The sequence below is a fragment of the Hippocampus comes genome, unplaced genomic scaffold (assembly GCF_001891065.2).
Source record: "Hippocampus comes isolate QL1 unplaced genomic scaffold, H_comes_QL1_v1.1 scaffold381, whole genome shotgun sequence".
In the NCBI taxonomy this organism is placed as follows: domain Eukaryota; kingdom Metazoa; phylum Chordata; class Actinopteri; order Syngnathiformes; family Syngnathidae; genus Hippocampus; species Hippocampus comes.
Window position 1 is genome coordinate 684,991 of NW_017805016.1, and position 24,669 is coordinate 709,659.

Genomic DNA, 24,669 nt, shown 5'->3' on the forward strand with positions numbered 1-24,669 from the left:
TTCACATGATACTTGTTTTTTTTTTAAGCTAAATTAACTAGGTGAAGGTATTTCACTGACGGTGGAACCTCGTTTTTTTTTGTATGCTAAAGTTCTAAGTCGATTTTTGAGCAGCTAAAAATGGCTCATACCGAAACCAGCGGTCTGCCCGTGTGACTCCACCACTCTAGAATCGAGGGCCCACACAAAGCAGCCTAAGTGCATTTTCAACATATTTTGTTCTTGTCGTACCTGGGAACGTGTTGTCATGTGTTGCATCATGGTGGTATCAGACATTTTTTATGCTTCTGATCTTTTGTTTACTATTCGGACATGCTCTCTCTTTTTTGATTTTTTTTTTCCCCCCCAAGTCCGTATTTTGTCTGCTGAATTTAAGCTTTGTGAAATGTTGCTGTGGGGTATGGCTCCTCCACACGCACGAGTCGGCGCCACACTGTGCATTTCTCAGAAAGCGTTAAAAAAAAAAATCATACTTATACTATGTAATGAGTGTGACTGTTCAAAAGCGAACAAAGGGTCAAAAAACAGGTCCAAGTGCTTTTCATAAAGAAGACGAGAAACAACATGGAATTCAAGAAAGAACTTGTAGCTTAGCATAAAAATGGCGGGTTTTCCCTCCAAGTAATAACCTCTCCCCGCTTTCTCCATCTTCAATAAAGGTAAAAGTGATGTTTCATCTTCATTTAGGTCTTTTCATCAGTCACTTTTTCTGCGTGTAAGTGTAGTCATTCTATTTTTGGGGGCGTTTGGAAACTGAATTGAATTAACATCATGTTCTGTGGGAAACGTGTTAGTCTTAATACTTTTTTATTTTAGGGTTAGGGTTAGACTTTTTGGAATAGGTTCTACTATATTTCTATTTCCTGAATTGGTTAGGCAATCCCTCAATGTGTGAATTTCCACCACATCTACTCTATTTTTCACTCCATTTAACTTTTGCAATATAAATTAGGGTCGCGAGTGGGTCTCCCTTCCAAACTGTGTAGAAGGCAAAAGTCATCGTTCGGTCTCTTTTCTCAATTTCTCCGCCTTGGTCAAATGACACCTAAGGGATTTGTTTATGAGTTTTGTCATTGGGCATCTTTTCGGCTGCGGAACTTGACGTGACGTGATGATGAATTGTCCACTCAACAAGCTTTTCAACAGTCTTCTCGTCTATTTGCAGAGATATGATGTTGCACACACCCAGCCGGCACCGGAAAGCCTCTCCACTGTTGCACTCCTCAACCTCCTGAGCTCAGTTGAAAAGTTTCCAAACCGCTTCTTCCCATTAATTCCAGAGGGAAGAGGCCAAGGTGAAATGTAAAGACCTCGCCCCAAGTGCTTATGTGTCTCATCTACAAGATGAATGAAAGCTTCAGGGAAATTTCACGTTCCTTCTTCTCGCGTCAGGTCTTCTTCCTTTTGTTTTATATGTTGTGTCTCAGATGTTTTTAAAGTGTTTTTTTTTTTTTTTTGTCTTTGCTAGAGGTCCACTATTGTAATTTATTCATTCATTTTGGCTTATTTGTCATTGGTTGTTTCGATGTATTCCTCTTGTATGAGAGCGTTTTCGTTGTGCACCAACGTTAAAGGCGTGCTTGTTTTCGTATCTCTCTGGGAAGTTGGCAGGTGGCTCTTCTAAATTTACTTGACTGACTGTCATTTTGGCAGCATCTGACAATTATGGCCTTACCCATTTTTTTCCCCCCTCCCCAAAAAAAACTAGTTTGGGTGTGGGGGTGAGGGGATGACATCGCCATGTGTGAAGCATGGAAAGCGGTTTGCCATTTATTCAATCCCCTTATTATCCAACTGAAGGTTCATTTGCCCTAGTAGCCTCTTTATCAAATATGTTAAGATTTATGTACTAGTATGTACATTGTCCTGAATACTAAAGACAATTCAACGTACTAGTAGAAAGAGTAGTGCTCGCTCGTCCGCATTATCTGATAGCCTTGATATCTGTACTGGTAGTGTGTTCTTTGTCCTCACTTGTAGGACAACTTTGGCATACTATTGGGACAACTTTGTTACTAGTGAAGCCATACTGAACTTTGTAACACTTGCACGCTATTGGCACATGTATTTGATTTCCTTGGTAAGACAGCGACTAGCATGAGATATATGCCTACCAGTTGGCTGTGGCAAAGTCATTTACGAGTAAATTTTAATTGCAAAGTAGCAGGCAAGAAGTGTCAGGGGTAGTGGGGGGGAAAAAAAAAACGTTACTAGTCAGACAGTCATTTTTACTAGTGTGCTGATTGTCTCACTAGTGAGGACAAACAATGTACTCGTACATGATTCTTAAGATGACTGTCAAGAATATAAAATAATGCTCAAACGGCTTTCGACATGTTATGTTGTCGTGGCTTGAGACACCCTGCGTTGCAGTCTGTTTTTGGCCACCAGACGGCATAGAAAGAATGTGTACATTTCTATCACAACTTAGAACTGTTTATTGCTATTCAGGGCTCAGTTGGCTTTGTTGAATTTTTGTACATTTGTATATGGAGCTTCTGTTTACTAACAAGATGGTTTTAGTTTACGGAAGTCTGTTCCCTTTAGGAAAAAAAATTAAAATATGCAGGAGAATCCCTATATTTTAATTAAGTCACATCACCAACCCGTTCCATCGTCTTGTACTCTGCACATGCTAGCTGCTACATTTGTAAGTTGGAAAAAAAAAGCATTTCAGCTGTTTCTTTTATTTAATGTGACGTGTGGCTGTTTATATATGAAAATACAGTTCAGCATATATTTATGTGTTTGTATATGAAATCAGTGTTAGGCCAATGAAGCCCTGGTGAGGCCCGAGTAACGACTCTGAAAGTGGATGACAATTTTGAGCCTTTGGCCGTCGTTTTGTTTCCGCAGTTAAAATCGTAAATTTGTCGAATGCGGAGGGCGGGGGGGCCTCCATTTTATGCCTTGTCTGTCGGCGCTCACACCCTCTCGCTAAACCAACGTAAGGACCTGAGACTGCTTTAAGAAGAGCCTTTGTACATCGCAGCGTTCTCCACCCGTTCTGCAGTCTCACATTGAACGTGGTGACATTTTCAGGACAGTCGCTCTGCTCGAGCCACGGCTATTTAGTGCCGCCTGCTGGAGGGAGGCTGCTACCACTTTCCGCTTGATCAGAAGCCGTTTAACCATTTTCGTATCCTTGACCATCTCCCTTCAAGCACTAGTACTGTCTTTGTCCTCACTCGTCAGACAATGCTGCATATTAGCAGAATGAACATCTTAAAGGTTGTTTTTCCTCCACTACTAGTGCCACTTTTGCCCTACTAGTACTGTATACAATTATACCTTGCTACTGTGGGGGGGGGGGGCTCGTACCGCTACTCAGCCCAACTAGTTCCTAATGAAGGGCTCACACTCTTTATCCTCACTCATTGGGACATTGGCATATTATTAGGACAAAGTATGTTACTCGTGAGGGAAAATTTGTTGACAACTGTGCGCTACTACCACATTTATTCCATATGCTGGATAAGGAGGCTCCTCGTGTTTGACACATGCCTAGTTGTGGTACTCATGCAGCACAATAGTTTACTAATAAGGTTGAATTGTCTCACTAATTGTCTCACAACTGGAGTAATGACAAAGGGTTTACTAGCTTCGTATATGGACCTATCTTACTAAGGGTTTTTTTTTTCTTCCACTGTTGTGAAGAACATCCTGCAGACGAGTGGGACAACTTTGGAATAGTCGTACTACTAGCGAGTCACCAGATGTTAACTAGACGTTGATGAGTAGCACGGTTTTGCCTCACTTGGAACTTGTAGTTGACCAGCTAGTATGCCAAAGTTGTCCCACTAGTGGGGACAAAGACTGTACTAGTATATCGATCAAGAACATGGCTGTCCAAACATACCGTTTAGTTACAAGATAGCACTGTGCCTTAGATGGAGGTTTAGAGTTTTTAGTGTTGCTGTTAACTCACAATTGAAAAAAAATTGTGTCCTTACCTCGGCCTCTGACAATCAAGATCTTTGTGAATGGAAAAAAAAAAACACAACTTATCAGCCTGTCCCCAAGTAACATTTGTACTGTAAATATATTCGTGTTCTGAGATGATATAAACTGTTAATAAAGTCTCTCAAAGCTAGACTTGAGATTGCAACCGTCTTTATTCATTCTTATCCATTTTATTTTCCAACTTCACTGCAAAAGTCTTGAATACATGCCCTGCTTATATTTCAGCTTTAAGCGCAAAAAAAGAGAAAAAAAACACCCAAGAAGAACCACATTCCAAAAAAGTGCCGATTCATCAAAACTGGTATGCATGTTAAGCAGGGATGGATAACAGTGAACTGTATTCCCCCCTATTGAAAGCAGCATGTATCCTCAAATGAAATGCTGTTTGCATGTTACTATGTAGATAGAAGATATACACACACAAAACCTTTTTCAACCAAATTATGTTTTTTTTTGTTTTGTTTTATGCTGACTGTAGCCACCGAATATTTTCAGTATCATTCCATCATTGAATTGACTAAAAATAATTTTGCATTCTTCTAACGTCAAACAAACTGAAATTACATCTGGCATTTTGTACTCTCTAATTGCACTTATTTTTTTTGTTTTTCCCCTAATGATGTTAATCTATTGCAGAGGGAGTCAGATGCCATTTCTTTCAGGGCGTGACCACTTTGAAAGCCGTCTCACATCGCACATCTGACGCAGTACATGTTGTCCCCGGTGCGGACGAAGCGCTTGTTGGCCAAGGACAGGCTGCACTTCTTGCAGGTGAAGCAATTCTCGTGCCAGGAGAACTCCTCGTAGTTCAGCACTTTGGTGCCACGGGCGAACCCTGTGGACATGCGTAGACGTCAGACAATGTTGAAAAATCTTTGCAATTATTGATTTGAGTTGTGAAATCAGGGACATTCACAGTTTTTGGGGATCAATGAACATTCTGCTGTGGTCCTAACAGACAGTTGGTAGGTCGGTGCATCTGTTTCTTTTTTAGACAGGATGCAATTGTTTGCAGGAGCACACATTAAGGAAGGCCAAACATTTGTAGCCAGCTCAACGCCGGTTGTGACGACGTCACCCCCCGGACACGGACGTGGAAGCAAAGGAGATGAGGTAAAAGAGAAAACGGTGGAAGCGAATCTTCAGTCTTTGCCAGGAGCAGAACTTGCTGCTGACTCTTTGAACTTTTGCCATACCTTTGTTAATTTGTAATTAAATTGTGATCCATTCAAACCAAATGTGATTATGTCATGCAAGGGGCATAAATGTTGGAGGCAAAGGAGACAAGAATTTTAATTCAGGTCGTTTTCATTAGCTTTTATAGTGGGGCGGGGGGTGACGTTTTTTTCATTAGTTTTAGTTTTCTCATATTGAGGTGTTTGTGAGTTCAGGATAAAACAAAAAGGAACACTAATTGTGAAATAAAGTAAACAATTCTCAAAACGGCGGTTTGACCTTCCTTTGTACGAACTTAAAGCAATACCAAAATAAATGCATCTGAAATGTGAAACTCCGAAAGCTCATGTGTGATATTACAAAAACAAAGGACATTGTCATTAGAACTGTACATAAAATATAGTTTCAGTGTTCGGTTTTTTTCCCTCCCCCTGTTAATTTTCATTAGCTATAATAACCTTGGTCTTTCCCAGGAGCCTGACCTACTGCAGATTGGAACATTTGAGCTTTTGCCATACTTCATTTACATTTTTCTGGCAATTAAGTCAATAATTGATTACGATGAATCAGAAATCTGACGTTTAAGTCATTATTGGATGACGGGGACATGGGTCGGGCTTGCTGATGTAGACAAATAATCAACCCCTGTTTTACTCGTGTCAATAAAATTAAGACAAGTGTAATTCCTCCAGAATGGTGTGCATTTTTTTTTTCAAAAAACACTCAAAATTAAGGGGCAGCGGTATACATACGAGCACAGAAACAGCTTAGAGAAATAGCCTAAGGTGCTGTATCTCTCAGCTGTTGTAAAACAAAGTAGGGGAAAACAGTCATGGCAATCACCGATCATCTCTGATGTTTACAAGTGTGGCCGAGGCGAGAGCATGGTGGAACAGCGTTGCGGTGAGAAAGACTTGATTTGGAAAGTACTTCTTTCTGTCTTGGGAACCCGCTATTATCCAAAACACCACACCGGGTAAGTAAGCTATGTTTGTTTTCGTTTACGGACATTTGACTTAGTCCCCAGAATATAAACGCTTATGCGAATAGATTAAATATGACCATAATTTTCCCACCCTAATCTAGCGTCCTCATTTCATGGTCTGACCTGTGATGGGGTTCTTGCAGCCATGGCACATCTTGGCCACATCGGTGCGGTAGCAGTCCACGCAGTAGAGGGTGTTCTCGTGGTTGGTGAAGCGAGTGCCGCTCAGGGGCTTGCGGCAGGTGACGCACACGAAACACTCTTTGTGCCAGGGGTTCTCCTGGTAGGTGATCCCGCCGGAGGCAATGGGCTGAGGAGGAAGCGCGGGACGTTAGATGTACCGGTAATTATTTTAAGTCAATAAGGTATTTTAGCCTCTTGCAGACCACATAAAATGATGTGGCGGGCCATGTTTAGCCCACAGGCCTTGTTTTTGACACTGCTTTCTTCCTTAACCCCACCAGAAAATGTTGGCTGTACCTCCTTGCAATGGAAGCAGTTCTTGGCAAACTTCTTTTCATGGCAGGCGTTGCAGTAGATATTGTCGCCCTTGGCCAGGAAGCTCTGCGTGCGGATTGGCTGGTTGCACTCGAAGCAGGTGAAGCACTCCTCGTGCCAGAGCTTTTTCTTGTACTCCACGTTCTTGGCGCCTGCAACACGAGCACAATACGTTTCACTTCAAGTGTCCAAAAAACGGCCATTCCTTCAAACCGGTGACACGGGCTCCCTCTAGTGGTACAGTTGGATTTTAACTTTTCAAGTTCAGTGTGTTTGCATGAACATCAATAGTCCAAGTATCAATAGCATCTGATTACCTGGAAAAAAAGTTGAAGCTGATTAAGTATCAAAATGTTGACGCTTTGGCTTTTTGAGCTGTTCACGTAATCACTGTGACAGCATGTGCTGTAACACGTCATTGTTTATTTTGCACTTGTCTCCTGGTCTATTTTGCTATGAAAATGCCGTATGGCGTTGTCAAGTATTGTCATCATTTAGATAGCACTCCTGACCATCTCAGGTTTCATATGTGCTTTGGAGAAAGAGGAAAAAAAATCGACACGTATAGCGGCAGTAGCTGGCAAATGCAGCTAGCCTCCGAAACAGGTTTATGAAAAGCTCTCCATCCGAAAACAGCGATCAATCCCTTACCAAAATTTCTGTGCAAATGTAAATGCATACCCAAATCAGTCTTTCAAAATATTAGAACAAACGTCCATCCATCCATCCATTGTCTACCGCTTATCTAAGGTCGAGTTACACGGGCAACCGATTTAGCAGGGAAGCTCAGACTTCCCTCTCCCCTGCCACTTCTTCTAGCTCTTCCCGTGGGATCCCTAAGCGTTCCCAGGCCAGCGGGGATACATAGTCTCTCCAGCGAGTCCTGGGTCGTCCCCTACCGGTGGCACATGCCCAGAACACCTCCCCTGGTAGGCGTCCATGGGGCATCCTAATCAGATGCCCGAGCCACCTCATTTGGCTCCTCTCAACGTGGAGGAGAAGCGGCTCGACTCTGAGCCCCTCCCGGATGACCGAGCTGCTCACTTTATCTCTAAGGGAGAGCCCGGACACCCTGCAGAGGAAACTGATTTCGGCCACTTCTATCCGGGATCTCGTTCTTTCGGTCATGACCCACAGCTCGTGACAATTGGTGTAGAATAGATCGACCGGTAAATGAGAGCTTCGCCATTCGGTACAGCTCATTTTTCACCATGACAGATCGATACAAAGCCTAATTGGGGTGATCGTTTTATAATATTTTCGGAATATGAAATGGATATGCAATCAATCACATTTTTTAAAAACATGAAATGGCGTTAGTTCATTCGCTCATGACATCAATTGAGATTAAATTTGCTTAAGTTTTGCTAACGCCCCATCTCTAACTAAAAGATTTTTCATTTTCCAAATCTTCCATGTTAACTTCAGACGAGACTTGAAAGGAGTCAAATTGTAAACAAGGGCGAATGTGTTGGTGTGTCTCACCTGGCATCACCACCTTGTAGCATCCCTGGCAGCGGTTGCCGTCCTCGCGGGAGCTGCACTTGCCGCACATGATCTTGCCGTCGTCGCGGGCGCAGAAGGGCTCGCTGGCCAGCGGCGCGTAGCACTTGGCGCAACGGAAGCAGTCCTCGTGCCAGTGGCGATTCTTGTGGTGCAGCTCCTGGACGGGAGGGAACGGAGGTGTCGGTTAAGGCCACTCCAGCCGACGTTGCATTATGCTATGGTGGAGCCAGCTGTGCGCAAGTACATTTTCAGATATCGCTCCTTGACTGGTGTATTGATTTTTCTTAAACTTTTTGCTTTTACCACTGACTCTCTTGAACCTCTCATACTCAAAAAAAAAAAAAAAACTCAACAAAAGTCAACACTTACTCCCACCACAAAAATCTCACATTCACCAAAAGTACTTTCACTCACATCACAAAAACTTTTGCACACAAGAAGTCTGACACCTACTACAAAAATTATCACACCAAGAACTCTCAAATATCAAAAACTCTTTCTCTCTCACACGCAAAAAGTCTTAAATTAAAAAAAAAAACTAACAAACACATAAAATTCTCGTGCACAATAAACCTCTCACACTGACTGAAAAATCTTGAAGGAAAGAACTCACATAAAAATGTCTTACACACCAAAAAAACCTCACACTTACCAAAAATCTCTCACACTCACAAAATGACCCCAAATAACACCTAAAACCTCTCACTCTTGCCCCCCCCCAAAACTCTTACTCTCACCTTAAACTCTCACTCATCCAAAAACTCTCACACTCTCTCAATCTCTTTTGCCCTCAATCTCTCTCTCACTCTTTCTGTTTAACTCATGCTAACGTGCGCAAACCAAAAAAAACTGTACCAAAAAAAGTTAACAAAAATCTCACATCGAGCACACAAAATACATTACACCTAAAAACTTTCATACTTGTCCCTAACACTAAAAATCTTCACTTACATCAAAACTTCTGCCCACATGAAAAATTCTACCTAAAACACTCAAGCATAAAAAAACACTCATAAAGCATCCTAAAATACTTTCACTCACACCCAAAAAAACTCTCCTGAAAAAAAACCCCAGTTACATTCACTCATTAAAACACTTACACAAAAAAAAAACCCTCACTCACGGGAATCTCAAAACAAAAAGCGTTCACATCAATCGATAAACCTCTCGCAAGCCAAAAAAAAACTCTCACTCACACCGAAAAAAAAAATTTTTTTCTTTGTGTGTGCGCGAATGTGCATGCATGTTTGTTCCTCTCTGACCTTGGAGTCTGCTCCGATGGGTCGCCTGCACTCGGCGCAGGTGTTGGCGCAGATCTTGTCAAAGCACTTGGTGCACACATGCTTGTCGTCCTTCTTGACGAACTTCTTGCCGTGCAGGTTGTCGCGACAGTAGAAGCAGTCAAAGCGGTCCGTCATGGTGGAGGTCATGTAGCTTCTGGGGCCTGCCAGCAGAAAAACAACAGCGCAACGTCACTTCTTTGTCTCGGCTCGCGCTGAGGGACGTGTATCTGCGTGGCTGCTGTTGAGGCATATGCCGCTTTGCTGAAGGTCTTGGGATTTCTTGTATATATTCGGTGACAAGTTTGCTGATTGGCGTGGAGGTGATGTGTATATTCCTGTACACCTACAGAAAGCACGGGTTTACCCGGGGGGTGGCCTGACATATATGCCCACCTTAAAAAAAAAGAAAAATGGTACGGATGCTTGGTAAAGCTCGGAACAAGTGGTTTCACATTGCAGTTTGAGAGGCAAAAATAACATTTTGCGCCCCATCAAAGCACACTGAAGAGAATGAACCCCTGAGATGTCCCAGTAAGCTCCTCTGGGCTGAATGCACGTGTCGCTCACGTAATCTACAGTCGGAGGTCGAGACAAGCTCGGTGCTACTTACACTGCAACACCTAGCTAGCAATGAGCTTTGTCTGTCTAAACACGTCGCGGAGTTGCTCCTAAATCGGGAATGATTTGTCTCCATGGTGGCGAATAAGATACACTTCTGACAAGTATTTTTCTGATGAAGGAAGAAACCATGCTAATTGCTAAGCTAACATAAGATTGTTACGGTTAGCGCGTCTAACAACGGAATGAAGTGTCTGGGTGATTGAGTTCACTTTTCACAGAAGTCTGTCTGGAACATCTTTGAATAGCAAAATAGCAGTCAAACTAATAGGTTCAGTGTTAATAAGATACACTTATGACGAGTATCGTTCTCACCAAGTGATGAGAAGACGGAAAGCCATGCTAATTGTTGAGCTAATGTAAGCTTCACAGAGCTAATGCATTTAACCCGCGAATAATGTGCTTGGGTTATCGAGTGCCGTACACTTTGCCTCAGTTTGGCTTCCCCTAATCACCTAATAGTTGTTCCGGTTTGTAGTCTGCCTGGTATGTATTTGCTGTGGCTGCCCTTTCGTTCCTATCCACAAAAAAGCCCCATGAGACGTAGTGATGACAATCTCAAAGGGCAAAACCAAAAATGACTTTTATCCAGCTCCATTCCAAAATTCCATTGCAAACCCCGCCTGCGCACAAAGATGCCCCCGGGGTTGACTGCATTGTTATTGGCAATCCACTTTGGTTTTCGTGCTTTCCATCGCAGGAATGCAGACTGATGTGTGGAAAAGATTTAGCCTGGGTTGCTCTGGCTTATCGGAGAAAAAGTGATTGATGCTGGTGCTTTATTTAGTTGAATACCTCTACAGCTGGAGCTTTGCGCCAAGGGTCAAGGGTTGTGACATTTGGGCTTGGTTAGCATGGTGACACAAATATTTGGGAGCCATGACTGCAAGCAGACTCTTCGACTGACTGTGTGCGCGTGTGCGTGTGCGTGTGTGTGTGTGTGTGTGTGTGTGTGCATTCATGTTTCGATATGCTTGTGTGTCTATATTAGGGATGGGCGAATACCGATATCAGGTATCAGTATTGGGTTGACACTGGGCTTATTCTGGCCACCATGACATCCATCCATCCATCCAGCCATTTTCCAATCCGCTTTTCCTCACGAGGGTCGCGGGCGCGCTGGAGCCTATCGCAGCTGTCTTTGGGCAGTAGGCGGAGTACACCCTGAACTGCTTTCCAGTCCAATCACAGGGCAGACATAGACGAGCAACCGTTCGCGCTCACAATCAGACCTCGGCACAGTTGCAGAGTGTTCCATTCACCTGCCATCATGTTTTGGGAATGTGGGAGGAAACTGGAGTACCCGGAGAAAAACCACACAGTCACAGGGAGAACATACAAACTCCCACACAGGAATCGAACCCTGTGCCTCTGCACTGCGAGGCGGACGTGCTCACCAGTGGACTACCATGCTGCCTGCCACCAAGACAAAAGATGGGGGGGAGAAAAAAATAAAACCATCAAGTAAGTCCTCCTTAGCAATAGTTGGCACTATACATTGATTTATATACCATAAGTACTTGAAGTATTGGTAATTGGTATTTGTGAGTACTCTAAGAGTGAATGTTTTAAAAAAAAAAAAAAAAAAACAAGTGATATCGACCATCCCTACTCTGCAGTACTGTTGTGTGTTTGTGTGTGTGTGTGTGCGCGTGTCTTTGTGTTTGTACATCGAGTGTGTTTGGATATTTGTGTGTATACTTGTGTGTCTCTATGTTAGGGTGTGTTTGTTTGATTCTCTGCACATTGGTGTTTGTTTCTGTTACTGTGTGTCTGTATTATCGTTTGCTTCTGTGTTTGTGTGTTGTTTGCGTGCTTGTGTGCGTGTGTGTGTGTGTGTGTGTGTGTGTGTGTGTGTTTTTGAGTGTGCTTGTGTGTCTGTGTTATTGTGGGTAAATGTTCGTTTTTATGTATCTAAGCATTAACGGGGGCCAGTAAAAAACCTGGAAATGCATGCTGTACTGCATTATAATTACACAAAAGATGTGAAATAATACCTGACGTATTCTTTTACTTTATCCTCCATTATCACAAGTTGGAACCAACATTTTTACGTGTTCCCCTACTTCAATAATTAAGGTGGCACTGCCTCTTTTAAATTGTGCTCACCCCACCGCCCCCTTTTTTTTTCCTGGATGTTCATTTGGAGCATTTTTAGAGCTGGAATTTTTTTTTTTTTTTCATTTACTAGTTTAAGTATTTTAATACATATCCTTTGTGTAAGGGCACGCTGTACCCCTATAAGTGACTGGAGGACACTGCTTTTGCTGTTACCGTCAGGTTTTGCGATCAAGGCTATGAAACGCGGCCCAAGAAATCCCACAGTGCGTCGTCAGTATCCTTCAACACAACGCAGTCAGACACCACCGTAGGGTGTGTCAGGTGTGTGTCTACTTGTGTGTCTGTGTACAGTGTTTGTCTGTTCATGTGTGCTTGTGTGTCAGTGTTGGATGAATGCTATCAATGCGCAGCTGTGCCAAGGGGATCAAGTGGGTCACTTGAGGAAGGAGTCACAGGGCCCTGAATCAGTCATCAGCGTCATCACGCAACAAATCACAGTGGCTCTTTTCTGAAGTCCAAGTTCTATTTTGGGCCCACTAAGCCTCCTCTGGTTATTGTGCTTCCAGTGGGGACAAGTTCAGGACTTGGCCTTTAATCTTTGTTCCCGAGCGCGACAGCTGACTGCCACCGATGCCGTTACATTTCTGCCAGAAGATGAGCCGCTTGGGGTCAGACCACTTTGAGGTATGAGTCAGATCAGCGCAATGTGGGGTCTTGTGTGTGTGTGTGTGTGTGTGTGTGGGGGGGTGGGTGTGGTTGTTTTGCGTTAAGTCTTATTACATGTTGTTATCCTTAAATATGTTCGTGTAAAAGCAGTTTCCTCATAAGATTGTATTCTGTGACAATATAAGCACTGAAACAACCAAAAGAAAGAATAGACTCTTCTTTCACCAGAACGTTTTTCTAGCTTTTGAATTCTTTAGTGATCATTCGTCAAACATAGAGAGGTCGCTTTCACCAAAAACACCGGTTTCTGAGCAAACAGTAGAGAAAGGCGGCTTTTTGTGAAAAGAAACCTGTCAGGATAAATGTTCCTCCTGTTGCCCACTGCAGATCGCAAGGTCATCTGCTGAACATCATGGTACCTGGCGGATTCCAGTCGAACCTCATTTGTCAGACTATCCTTTGCATTACAAAGAGAAAGGGGCTCAGATGGGATCCCTGATGGAGTCCCACCTCCACTGTGACTTCTCTGTCACACCCGCAGCACACTTGACCGCAGTCCGATTGCTCTCATGAGTATCCCGTGCTACTCCAACATACTATGTGTGTGGTTACACACTCACTATTTCTATTTCTAGTTTTACGTGTTTGTGTTCACCTCGATGTTTCCATGTGTGCATTTCCGGGTGGGTAGGTTTTGGGTTTTATTTATTTATTTACTTATGTATTTGTGGGTGTTTGTGTGTGTTAATGTTCGTGTGTCTGTGCTTTATTTCGTGTGAGTGTTGGTGTGTGTGTGTGTGTGTGTGTGTGTGTGTGTGTGTGTGTGTGTGTGTTTGTGTTATTGTTTGTCAATGTTCTTGTGATTGTGTGTCTTCTTTTACGTGAGGGTTTGCATGTCTGTTTGAGGGTCTCTGTGTGTTTGTGTGTGTGGGTGGTTGTTCATGTGTGTACAAGTACAGTGTGTGTGCATTTTTTTGTGCATTTCATTATGTGTTTGTGATTGTGTTTACATATTGGTACATTATGATGTGTGTGCTTGTTCGCATTTGTTAGTGTTTCATGTATGGTCGTGTCTGTGCGTGTGGGTTCACTTGTGTGTTTGCCTTATCAACACAGGGGGCCTTTCATTATTAGATCCAACGCAATGTACGGCTTGCGATCGCCTGGCAACCAATCTTGTGTGTACTCCACTTCTCATCCAAAGTCATCTGGGCGAAGATGGATTGTTGGTGGCTACATCGGCTGTAAATTGAAGCGATTACACGTTGCCCACTGTGTTCCCCAGTTAGTTACGATGGAGCCGGAATGTTCCACCGTGGGGGACTTGACATTTTAGTAGTTTTTTGGGATGTGACCACTTCCCCGCCGTTATTGGACCCTGTTTTTATTTGGGGGAAAAATGATGACTCCATCCTGGGCCAAATATTTTTTTTGAAAGGTCACCGTGGCCTTTGACCAATCCACTCATCCCTCAGTCAGAGCGAATCGCACTTCCTCCGGAACATGTTTGTCACGGTTTTAACAACCACACATGATTTAAGATCACAAATATGCATGGGTTACTTGACTCGAGTCACGTGACTTAAGTCAGACTCAAGTCGTCAATTTTTGGACTTCAAACTTGCTTGGCTAAAAAAAGTCTGTATGGTGAAAATATATGCTCAAGACTCGAGAAAGAAATCGTGACCCATTAGTGCTGTAATGCCCGTCTCTCTGTGATCACATACATTTTTGGGGATACAAAATAGCTTAGGTGTGTGAATGCTTGTTTCTCAGCATTCACGTCAACTTTTGATAGCATATTTCTCAGCGTTGAATGCTGATGCTCACTCAAGGAAAAACAAAAGGTATTAAAAGTCCTTTTGGTGACTACTCATGCTCACTAAGTCTCGAAAGCAAGTGATTGTCTCTCAGCATTTGTACAAAGCAAACAGGAAAATAGTTGGAATGCTTATCGGTCAGCCTATACTGTAAAGTCATATGCTCACTCTGCAGAAATCATATAGTGCAAATGTAAATGCCCGTCTCCAAGCATTCAACAGAAATCATACTTGTGGCTACTAAATGTCAACGTGTTAATGTCTCTCAGCATTCACACATCTATACTAGCAAGAAGGCATATGCCGAATATGACTGAAAAAATCATTCATTGACTCGTCTCTCAGCATGTACGATACAAAATATTTTCCAAATAACGTAGCCTTAATGCGAACGCTTCTCTCTCACCATAAATAAATCTGGTGACCGGTCATATTCTCAAAATAAATAAATCCTATGCTCAAAACTGTAAATGCTTTCTCTCCGCATTCACACTTTAACATTATGGACACAATATAGCATTGATGGCAATTTTTTTCTGTCTCAGAATTCGCACTCATTAGGAAGCATATTGCATATTTACATGCTGGGGAACATATGCTCGACAATGCGAATGCTTGTCTCAGCATAAATTTGATTGCATGTCTCTCAGCAGCAACAGAACTGTTCGGAACAAGGCTCAATATTCTCTGTCTGTGCTCATTATAGTCGTTGGTGTTCATGCTTGTCTCTCAACATTCACACAATGTTTTCAATGCTGACATCTCAGCATTGCAAGCTGCATTTGCTCACTATTACATAATCATATCCTAGAATCACTATCGTGAATGCTTGTGTCTCAGCGTTCACCTGAATTGACTGTATTATCTGGTACTGTTTTGAACTGGGTTCAATCCAATTATAGCAACAGAGTTTTTTTGTTATAGTTTTATGAATGTTCATTTTCACTATCTGAACTGAATCATGGTGTCCCTCAGGGCTCAATTATAGGTCCACTTCTTTTTAACTGTATTTTAGACATTAAGTCATGAATGGCAATAAACTTCTTGCAGCTCATCCAAGAAAACAGTGCTTGTTAGTCATGAAACACTGCCAGGAAAAAAATAAAATAAGCCCTAAAACGGAAGCCGGTTAAACCAAAATTTTGAACCCTGCATCAGACATATCATCAATGGCTTTTATCTTCTCAAAAACATTGCCAAAGTGTGTGCATTTCTCTCTAAAGTCAACAGACACACACTAATTTGTGCTTTTATTCTCTATTCAATTGACTATTGTAGTTATGGTGATTAATTGCCACAGCAAAGATCATTTCAGCCTCGGCATTTGCACACAATACTGTCACTGTTGTTGACACACATTAGCACTTGCTTGAATGCTTGTCTCTCAGCATGCACACTAAACTGTAACTAAATAATCTGGCTGCAAAACAGCATCGCGAGTGAGGCATGCAATCAGCATGGTGTGAATGCTTGTCTCTCAGTACCAACTTGTCACGTTTACAGCCAAATTATGCACTTTACGCCATCCCAAATAGGAGCAGGTCTACCTTTAACATCACCCGTCAACCATTTCGTTAAGTTGCTTCTGTACTTGTAGTCATACCTGAGTGCTTGAAGAAAGTCATCTTGCTTGTCTTCAGGAACAGCAGCAGATGTCGATACAAAAGATGGAGGCAGTGGCAAATGAGGTTGGAACTCACATACGCTTCAGTTCCGGGGGGTCCGTATATACACTCTTGCATACACCCACCCCAGACCACACCGACCCCCCACCCCAGTCCAAATCCAACCTTTGCATCCTTTTTAGGCCTTGGAGAATGGATAGCATAGATTAGATGATGGAGATTCGATTCCAGTGCTGTCCAATCAGAAGGTTAAAAATAGGATTAAAAATCATTCTGAATGATGGCAAACCCACAAGGACAACACATACTCCCAAATCCCCCCTCCCTGTTGAATGTTTTGTCTCTGCCGGCTGGACCGCGTCAGCATCGCAATTCGTCCTGATGACTCAGAGGGGAATAAATTGAGCACGGTCTTTTGAAGTTTATTTTTGTGTTTGCACGTTTTTTTCTAGTGGTCATTTTCAAGGCTGTCAGTTGGGAAAATGGCAAGCACACATTTGGGGTCCAGAGCTGTGATGTGATTGGTGGTGGCAGCCATGTGGCAGATATGCTCCAGATATATAGATCTCTCTCTCTCTCTCTCTCTCTCTCTCTCTCTCTCTCTCTCTGTCTCCCCCCCCTCTCTCTCTCTCCCCCCCCCTCTCTCTCTCTCTCCTTCTCTCTCTCTCTCTCGATAGATAGATAGATAGATCGATATTATAAGGGGATTATGAAAATCATCTTTCATATGAGTCCCACTTGTGTTAAGTGGGTCACCGCTTAATTTTATTTGACTTTTCTTTTCAAATATTTGAGATTGAGATCATTTATTTAGATTATAACATAAATTATATAGATCTTCAAATATCTGGTGACGTATTTTTACTCAACTTGTAACTTCAGTTTTACCTTTTTTTTTTCGTATTTTACACTCTTATTTTGACAATTGTCTTACTTTCACTGGGTATGCCACAACTGAGGAAGTGGCGCGAGAATCTGACTGCTGTTCAAGTCTAGCTTGCGACAAGAGGCGACATTGAGTAGAAACTGGTGTAAATTTCGAAAAAACACGGCACTCACCATTTCAGAATGACTATACTGCCATTCCATGTTTTTTTGTTTTGTTTTTCGATAGATTGAATGGCACTGTTAAATTGGGCCTCTGGGTGTTGGATGAATTTTTACTCTGAAAGTTTTAAAATTCTTTTTACCCGCTTCGTGATGCGTTCACTGACAGTATGAGTAAGTGCTGTGATATGTTTTATTCATTTGAATACTAACATTTTCAGACTGTTGGCTTTCAATTGATTTTGCCACAAACACAAATCATTGCGGTGAGCTCGTGCATGTGCGTGTGCGTGCGTGAGTGTGTGTGTTTGGAGGATCATCTGGATTTAATCACACAGGCCCTAAAATTGTGTTTGTCACTTCTCATAACGCCCTAGCTGATTTCTATTCAAGTTTGTTTTTCAACAACTCTCCCAAAATTGTAATCGATGTTTGCATTGCTTATCAGAGGCAATCAATCACTTTCTTCCCCTTGAGTTGTTTGTCCTTTTTCAGTGCGCGGCTTTCACGTCTGCTTTTGAAATGTGGTTGAAATACCAAACTGATGACCGCAGGAAATTGAATCAAATTAAAAGCAAGGGTTTATTTTATTTTATTTTTTTTGCCTGTACAGCCAGTCGGTCTGATCTCAAGGCAATGAAACCACATATAGGAAAGCTTGATTTTATGGTTAGAGGAGAGTAAGTCTTGTAAACAACAAAATATACAGTACTTAGTGTTTTTTGTGTGCTGCCTGCAGGTACTTTGGACCCCCAAAAATATTCATTAATTTCTTTCAATTGCTGCAATTGTTACATTTTTAAAGCAGTTAAGGTTTAGGTTCGAAATACTCCTTTAAATACGTTCAAATGTACTTGCAAAAAATATTTGCCATGTTGGTAGTTCCATGCTTCTGTATTTTTTTTTTGGACATTTTTAAAAATGTATAAATCTTCATAGGTCAGGTTAGTTTACAATTTTACCAGACAGCAAAATTTAAATAGTTTCACAACTGTCATTTAAAAAAAATGTCTAAGTTATAGGGGTGCTTAATTTTTCTTTTGTAGTGCATGATTTTTCTCATCATTGTAATTCTTTTTTGTGAAGGGGGGAAAAAAGTAACCATATCCACTTTGGTCACACTCGGTTACAATATTTCACAATTTAGTAAGCTGCTGGCAACAAAAGTGAGTACACCCCTAAGTGAAAATGTTCACATTAAAAACCCAATAAAAAAATATAACCCCAGGGACTTTTCGGGGGGGTCTTTTTAAATTAGCATTTTGATAATATTCATTTTGAAATCATTTTATAACTACAATAATATAACATATCGCACCCCCGCCACCATTTCCCAAGTTCTCATTGTTTAGTTAAAATGACATTTCTTTCTTTCAGCATGTTGTGTTTTCTAGTAGGTGTTAATTGTTGGTCTGTTCATCCCATTTCCTGTGTGTTACACTGGAATACGCTTACACCAACACACACTTGTAAAAACAGGAAATCTGGCCAATCTTCAGCATTATCCTACCCGAGAAAATTGTTAGTCTGCGTCCTTAATATTGAGTTAGGGTGCGGACAGAGCAGTGGCAGGCTGCTCTACATTATCACCGGCATGGTGGCAATGACTCATTCGAGCGAGCACACACACACACACACACACACACACACACACACACACACACACACACACACACACACACTTGTGAAGCAAAGGTCACACATGAAGGTTGAGGTATGTGTGCAGTAAAGGCCACCGGGGCAACTGTCTATCAACACACACACACACACACACACACATGCAGATAAAAGTACTTGAGCTCTAATTTAGTCCCATCTGCTTATGCGATGAGCAACTGGAGGCTTGACTACACATGTTGATGTAATTTCGTTTCGTGATCAGATGGTCAAATACGCTACGCAGTCCTTAGTCGGTTGGTGCTCAACTCATTTTCATCACCTGTCATATCATAGTTAGGATTGCCCTCAGCGGCAAGTGCTGGGTCAAAACCCAATGCCAGTGTCAAAAATAATGCATGTGTAAAGAAAACATCCGTAAGTTTCAATCAATTGGCCTCCAGACCATCAGAGTGTGACCATATGTCAAACCACAATCCACTGGAGCACATTCGAGATGCCCTCCAATCCTGTAGAGCAGGGTAGGCAATTCCGGTTCCTTGAGATCCATATCGTGCCTGTTTTAGATCCCTCCCTGCTCCAACACACCTGATTCAAACGATCAACTCATCACCAAGTGAGATCCCTAACCCTGCTGGAGAGGGCGATCACACCAACAGCTGGCGGAACCAAAATCTCATAGGAAGTGCTCCCACATTCATCTGCGCACAGGCTGTTTTTCAAGTTTGGGCATAGTTGTGTTCAAGAAAAACACAGAACTTGACAGCAAGGTTGTCATGGTGACCGAACATCAAATGTACACTAGCAGCTGATGCCAACAAACTCAGTTGAAGTGAGTCAAGGAGCTTAATTTAGACAAATGTAGTCCTTTGCCACCATCTTGTGGTATCTGTATGCCAAGGAACTCTGAAGTGAGTTGAGAAGCTTCATTGTGACAAAAGTAGTGCTTTGCCACCATTAGGTGGCATCTCGGTGGCAAGAAACTATGTTGAAGTAAGTTGAGTAGCTTCATTTTGACAAAAGTAGTGCTTTACCACCTTCTTAATGCCAAAGAATTGTGCTGAAGTGGAGGAGTAACAGTCAGCCAAACGTAGTGTTTTGCCACCATTTTGTGACATCTTAATGCCAAAGCACATTGTCGAAGTGAGTTGAGGAGTTTCATTTCCACAAAAGTAGTGCTTTGCCACCATCGTGATGCCAAGGAACTACAGTATGGTGAAGTGAGTTGCGAAGCTTCATTTAGAAGAAAGTAGTGGACACTTGACTGATGTGTTGGCCTCATCGCTGGAAGTCCGGTGCCTTGAATTTTTCAACGTCCATCCATCCATTTTCTTGAAGCGGCCACTTATTAGCGAGCGCTGAGCTGAATCTCTGGCTGGACAGAAATAGCGTTGGCCCCTCTACGGCTGCCGCTCCACACTGCTTGTGCTCTTCAGCTGACTGGCTGAGACGGTGGCGGCATGGAGCTACTCTTACTCAACCGCATGAGCGGCAGCAAGCATCCGAGACACGGAGCCCTCTTTCTGGATGGCAATTAGCCAATTTCGTTCTGCTAACCTCGTCTGTTTAATGGACGGAAGCTAATTTTGCGAATGAAAAGTAGCATCTCTTACTTTGACTCAAGTAAAAGTAAACAGAATGTTGTCTTAGAATTACTCGAGTAATTCAACCCAAACGTTTTACTAAGAGATCAAATTTGGATCTTCACCCAGTAGCTGACCAATCTGAGTCCAATCTGCTGCTTTTGTGCTGACTTTATGGAAAGAATGTCGAAATAAAAAGTCTTTTGTGGCACAAGCCGATTTGAGAACGCCTGAGAAATGTTTTATGGGCACAAGAAGGCGAATGATGTCATTGTGGAGAGGAAGCAGTGGGTCTGATCCATGATGACATCATACGTTTGGTTTGGGAGAGGCCCAAAAGGAGAAGGGAGGTGACCTTGCAACCAGTCACTTAGGCAGGCCCCACAGCAGCAAAACTACAATACAGTACAGTATTGTCTGATTGACCATCTTAAATTTATACCACAAGCCCTGTGTAAAAAAAAAATGTTCATCAAAATTCTCCCATGGGAAATTTATCCAGAAGGCTCAGCTGACCCACGCAGCACAGAAAGGACAAGGACAAACAGCAGGAACAAAAAATACACAAAGAAAATATATTTCAGAAACGCTAAAAAGAGCATCTGAAAAACGCATTTTGACACATTCGTTTTGCCATGAATTACGACCAGATGAGGGAAAAAAAATCACCACAGCATCACCTGCTCGATCAATATGTTATTATATATTATATATAATATGTGAATTTCTCCATTGTGAGACAAATAAAGGTTTTCTTATCTTTCTTATCTTATTATGGCGCATGTGTATACATTTCAGTGCTTAAGTCCAATCTATTTAGAAATGTAAACGATAAATGATAAGCAACAGGCGGCTATTCCACTCACAATTTAATTAACGGATGTCAAACACACATCTAAAAATGATGAACACGATTTGGATGCTTGACAACAGACTACTTTCGATGTGCGCATCACTTGTTACTACACAAGACAAATAAGAAGTCTAAAAAGAGGTCAATAGAAGGTCATTTGTTGTGGCACGAGAGACATGTTGAGCATCAATATCACATGGCTGGACTCACCTTCTTAAAGAACGCGGCTGCGAGTGTCTCGTCTGTTGGCTTGTTGGCCGGGCTGTGAAATGCGCTCGCCTCTTAAAAGCCGCAGCGGGCAAGTCAAGAGGGAGGAACAAGCCAGCAAAGAAAAAAAAAAAAACGAAAGAGGGGGGAATAAAGTGCAGGACATAAGCCAAACCTCCATAAGCACTCACAAACAATGACCTCAACCAGGAATTTGGAAGCTGGTGCGCAGGCCAATGAGATTAGGAGGAAAAGGAAGACCAGGTGGCACCAAGGTGACTTTCTGTCATGAAAACACTGCTTAGTTTTATTTGACCTGATTCACTTGTTTATGTCAAACTCAAGTTTTGTAAATGGTTCATAGTTAAAATTTAAAAAAAAATCATCAGAACCAGTTATACTTGACAATTTTAAATGTTGTTTTCCTGCTGTCATTTTGGCACTGGCACTGTTGTTGACCCATTGTTGAAATGGTGTGATAGAATTAAAAGTGACTTATATTGTCTATAAAATTGACCAGACGATTACAATCGGGCTAAAACAAGCACAAAGAACATGCTTGAACATCAAATTTTCACCACTATCCTAAAATACAAGAGCAAAAGCTTCAGACTCAAACTCATTTTGACATTTGACAGCAGTTAAAATTGACCTGAAATTTACTGAACCAGAAAATAAACAAAAATGAAAATATTTAACATGTTGATCTTTTGCACAGGTCATACTAAGTTTGTGTAGGCTCAAATTTAATCCATGTCTACTCCTAAAATGTATTGCCATAAACAACAATGAAAGTCCCGCGAACTGTCCGTATATCCTCCACATTTGCATGGGTTCCAACAAAAAACATGCACCTGTTGAAGAGAATCTTAAAATGGTAAATATGTAATTTTATGGGACGATGTTCACAGGGAAACTTGAAAGAGTCCTGGGAACTGTCTGCGTGTCCACCACATTACACATTCCCGCATAAACATGCACCTGTTGGTTTTGAAAGGAGATCTCAAACTAAATACAGTCCTACAAACTAATGACAGTGGATGTTTTTAAAGGATTAATTCACGTCTAAAAAAGTTTGAATACTTGATTAAGTGAGGCAATCGCTTGATCAATGCGTGATATCAACACTCCCTGCAAGATTCCAACCTTTTCTACGCGGGGGGGGGGGGGATACTGTTAAGTGGACACGCTCTCTGTTCTCCTTCTTTGGTCATAAATATGAGAATTAAATGAAGATGACTCATCCTCTGAGAAAAGTATGCGCACATCTGTCTGCTTTCACCTCCGCACTGCCAAAAAGTTAAACAGTTTGAACATCAGTGACACTCACACACTTTGACATTCCTGAGTGAGCAAGAAAAAGTTTATTTTTAAAGACATGAGGTCATGTCTGCAAAACTCGAGACAATGCCGAAATGTGACTCTTTAAATGTGACGCGTTAAATCTGACAATTTGAGCCACAGTCAATTCAGGTAAAATTATTTTTCCAAGAAGAAATTCCACTGGTCTGTACTTTCTGATTAAAATGGCTATAAATAATCATAACAAAAAGATTAGGGCAAAATCTACGGTCAGACCGGCTGATATCAGTCAAATGTCTGCCTCTTAAGTCATATCTTTATTGACATAAGCATTAACAAACCCACAAAACAGCCGTTATGTTCATTATATATTTTGCAAGTTATTCGGCTGATTAATCGGTTATCTTTATCTTTTTGTTTTTTTTTTTAACGGAGAAAAAATAGCACAATGTAATAAGATGCGTTGCAAAAACAGATTCATTATATTATCAACTACACTGTAAAGAATTGGGTAACTGCGCGTCACGATGTACTACAGTAATGCAATTCCTTTCATTATGCTTCTGCTTCTTCTTATGCCTTCCTTGGCCACTGGGTGGCAGTGTAATACCGTCCAGTCGTGCAGACTAAAAGACAAGACGACTTCTACTGCTGTGGTGAATCATTAAAATGCTGTAATATGTATTTTTTTTTCATTGAAAATAAGAAACACATGCCTGCGAGGATCGCTATCTGTCTGAATGTGTTGTTCCACTTTTTGTGTTGGAATATCTGTTGTTTCTAAAACTACATCGATCAGTGCTAACCGTTAGCATGTCAGTAGTGCTTGCCATCGTTTGATAGCTTTAATTAAGGAGACTCTGTGGCTGTCGTGAACGCACGTTTCGTCTCTTTCAAAATTATTGAAACGACATGGTCAGTTCCTTTGCCTTCGTGGCATACTGACGACATTTGGCTTTCAGATCAAAATGAATTTGATAGCGAAGTTGAGAATTTCTGTTTTTATTTCCTGGCATGTACATCTGGATGTGTTGGACAACTCGGGACAGAACAACTTTTGCTTGAAGCCACCAGCAGCAACATCACTGGAACACGTGACTAATGGGTGTTTTTAAGTCGCTTAGTTGCTGCCTTTTAGATTGATTGCTTGTTTATTCTGGCTTTGGGTTTCACCTGTGAAAACTTAATTTGCTGCTAAGCAAACATAACGATCAGAGAGTGGTCCATCGGAGAAAAGCAAACCATTTTGAAACTAAAACAAGGATTTTGCAAAGTAGTACGGAGATGAGCCACAAACGTTTTGGAACAGTTTTATAGACTGATGAGACCAAGGTGAAGGAAGTATGGTGATAGAAAGAATCTGCTTATGATCCAAAACACACAAGCTCATCTGTGAAGCATAGTGGAGGTTGTATGGCTGCTTCTGAAATATACTCACTAGTCCAGGGGTGTCAAACTCATTTCACATGGTGGGCCACATACGGCCTCGGTAGATGTCAAGTGGGCTGGACCATTAAAATGATACCATACTTTGCTATAAATAACCAAAACAATATGTCTTTCCTTTGTTTTGGAACAAAGAAGCACAAGAACATTAGGAAAATGTTGAAATTTAATGAACATATCTTTTACAAAACATTTCATGAAGCACCTTACATTTCCTTCGACAAATGTGCAATTTACTTTTATCATTCACATACATGCATTGCAACTGATCCCACTGATTGTACAAACTTTAACAAGTAATTGGTATTGAAAAATATAGTAATGCACTTTAAGATTAAACGAGATTTATGAAGAAAGGAAGTTTAAAACCATTTACACGTGCATATAAAATCTAAATGTAATCCCTGCCTACA

At 41.7% G+C, this 24,669-nt stretch overlaps 2 protein-coding genes and 1 long non-coding RNA gene across 17 annotated transcripts in view; 2 read left to right on the forward strand and 1 right to left on the reverse strand.

Moving 5' to 3' along the window:
• Positions 1 to 3,302, forward strand: part of map7d3 (MAP7 domain containing 3) — a 33,418-nt gene extending 30,116 nt beyond the window's left edge. For all 13 annotated transcript variants that reach the window (XM_019863340.1, XM_019863341.1, XM_019863343.1 and 10 more), the window contains one exon: positions 1,166 to 3,302. In XM_019863340.1, the coding sequence (XP_019718899.1) occupies positions 1,166 to 1,173 (8 nt within the window). In that variant the 3' untranslated portion in view covers positions 1,174 to 3,302. The remainder of the gene's footprint in view (positions 1 to 1,165) is intronic.
• A 794-nt stretch (positions 3,303 to 4,096) lies between these two features.
• Positions 4,097 to 21,606, reverse strand: fhl1a (four and a half LIM domains 1a). 3 transcript variants are annotated; one of them, XM_019863357.1, is made up of 6 exons: positions 21,510 to 21,606; positions 9,391 to 9,573; positions 8,108 to 8,285; positions 6,605 to 6,774; positions 6,248 to 6,434; positions 4,097 to 4,798 (listed from the first exon to the last, which is right to left on the reverse strand). In XM_019863357.1, exons 2-6 carry the CDS (start codon positions 9,556 to 9,558, stop codon positions 4,650 to 4,652), a joined length of 852 nt encoding a protein of 283 aa, XP_019718916.1. In that variant the 5' UTR covers positions 9,559 to 9,573; positions 21,510 to 21,606; the 3' UTR covers positions 4,097 to 4,649. The 3 variants fall into 3 exon arrangements, with proteins under 3 accessions (XP_019718916.1, XP_019718917.1, XP_019718915.1); XM_019863358.1 differs by lacking the exon at positions 21,510 to 21,606 and adding an exon at positions 19,900 to 19,906 and having other exon boundaries at positions 9,391 to 9,572; XM_019863356.1 differs by lacking the exon at positions 21,510 to 21,606 and adding an exon at positions 16,180 to 16,285 and having other exon boundaries at positions 9,391 to 9,572.
• Positions 11,860 to 14,889, forward strand: LOC109511952 (uncharacterized). Its single transcript, XR_002167432.1, has 2 exons — positions 11,860 to 12,774; positions 13,873 to 14,889. It is a non-coding gene; the product is annotated as an uncharacterized LOC109511952 (long non-coding RNA).
• Positions 21,607 to 24,669: the final 3,063 nt, after the last annotated feature.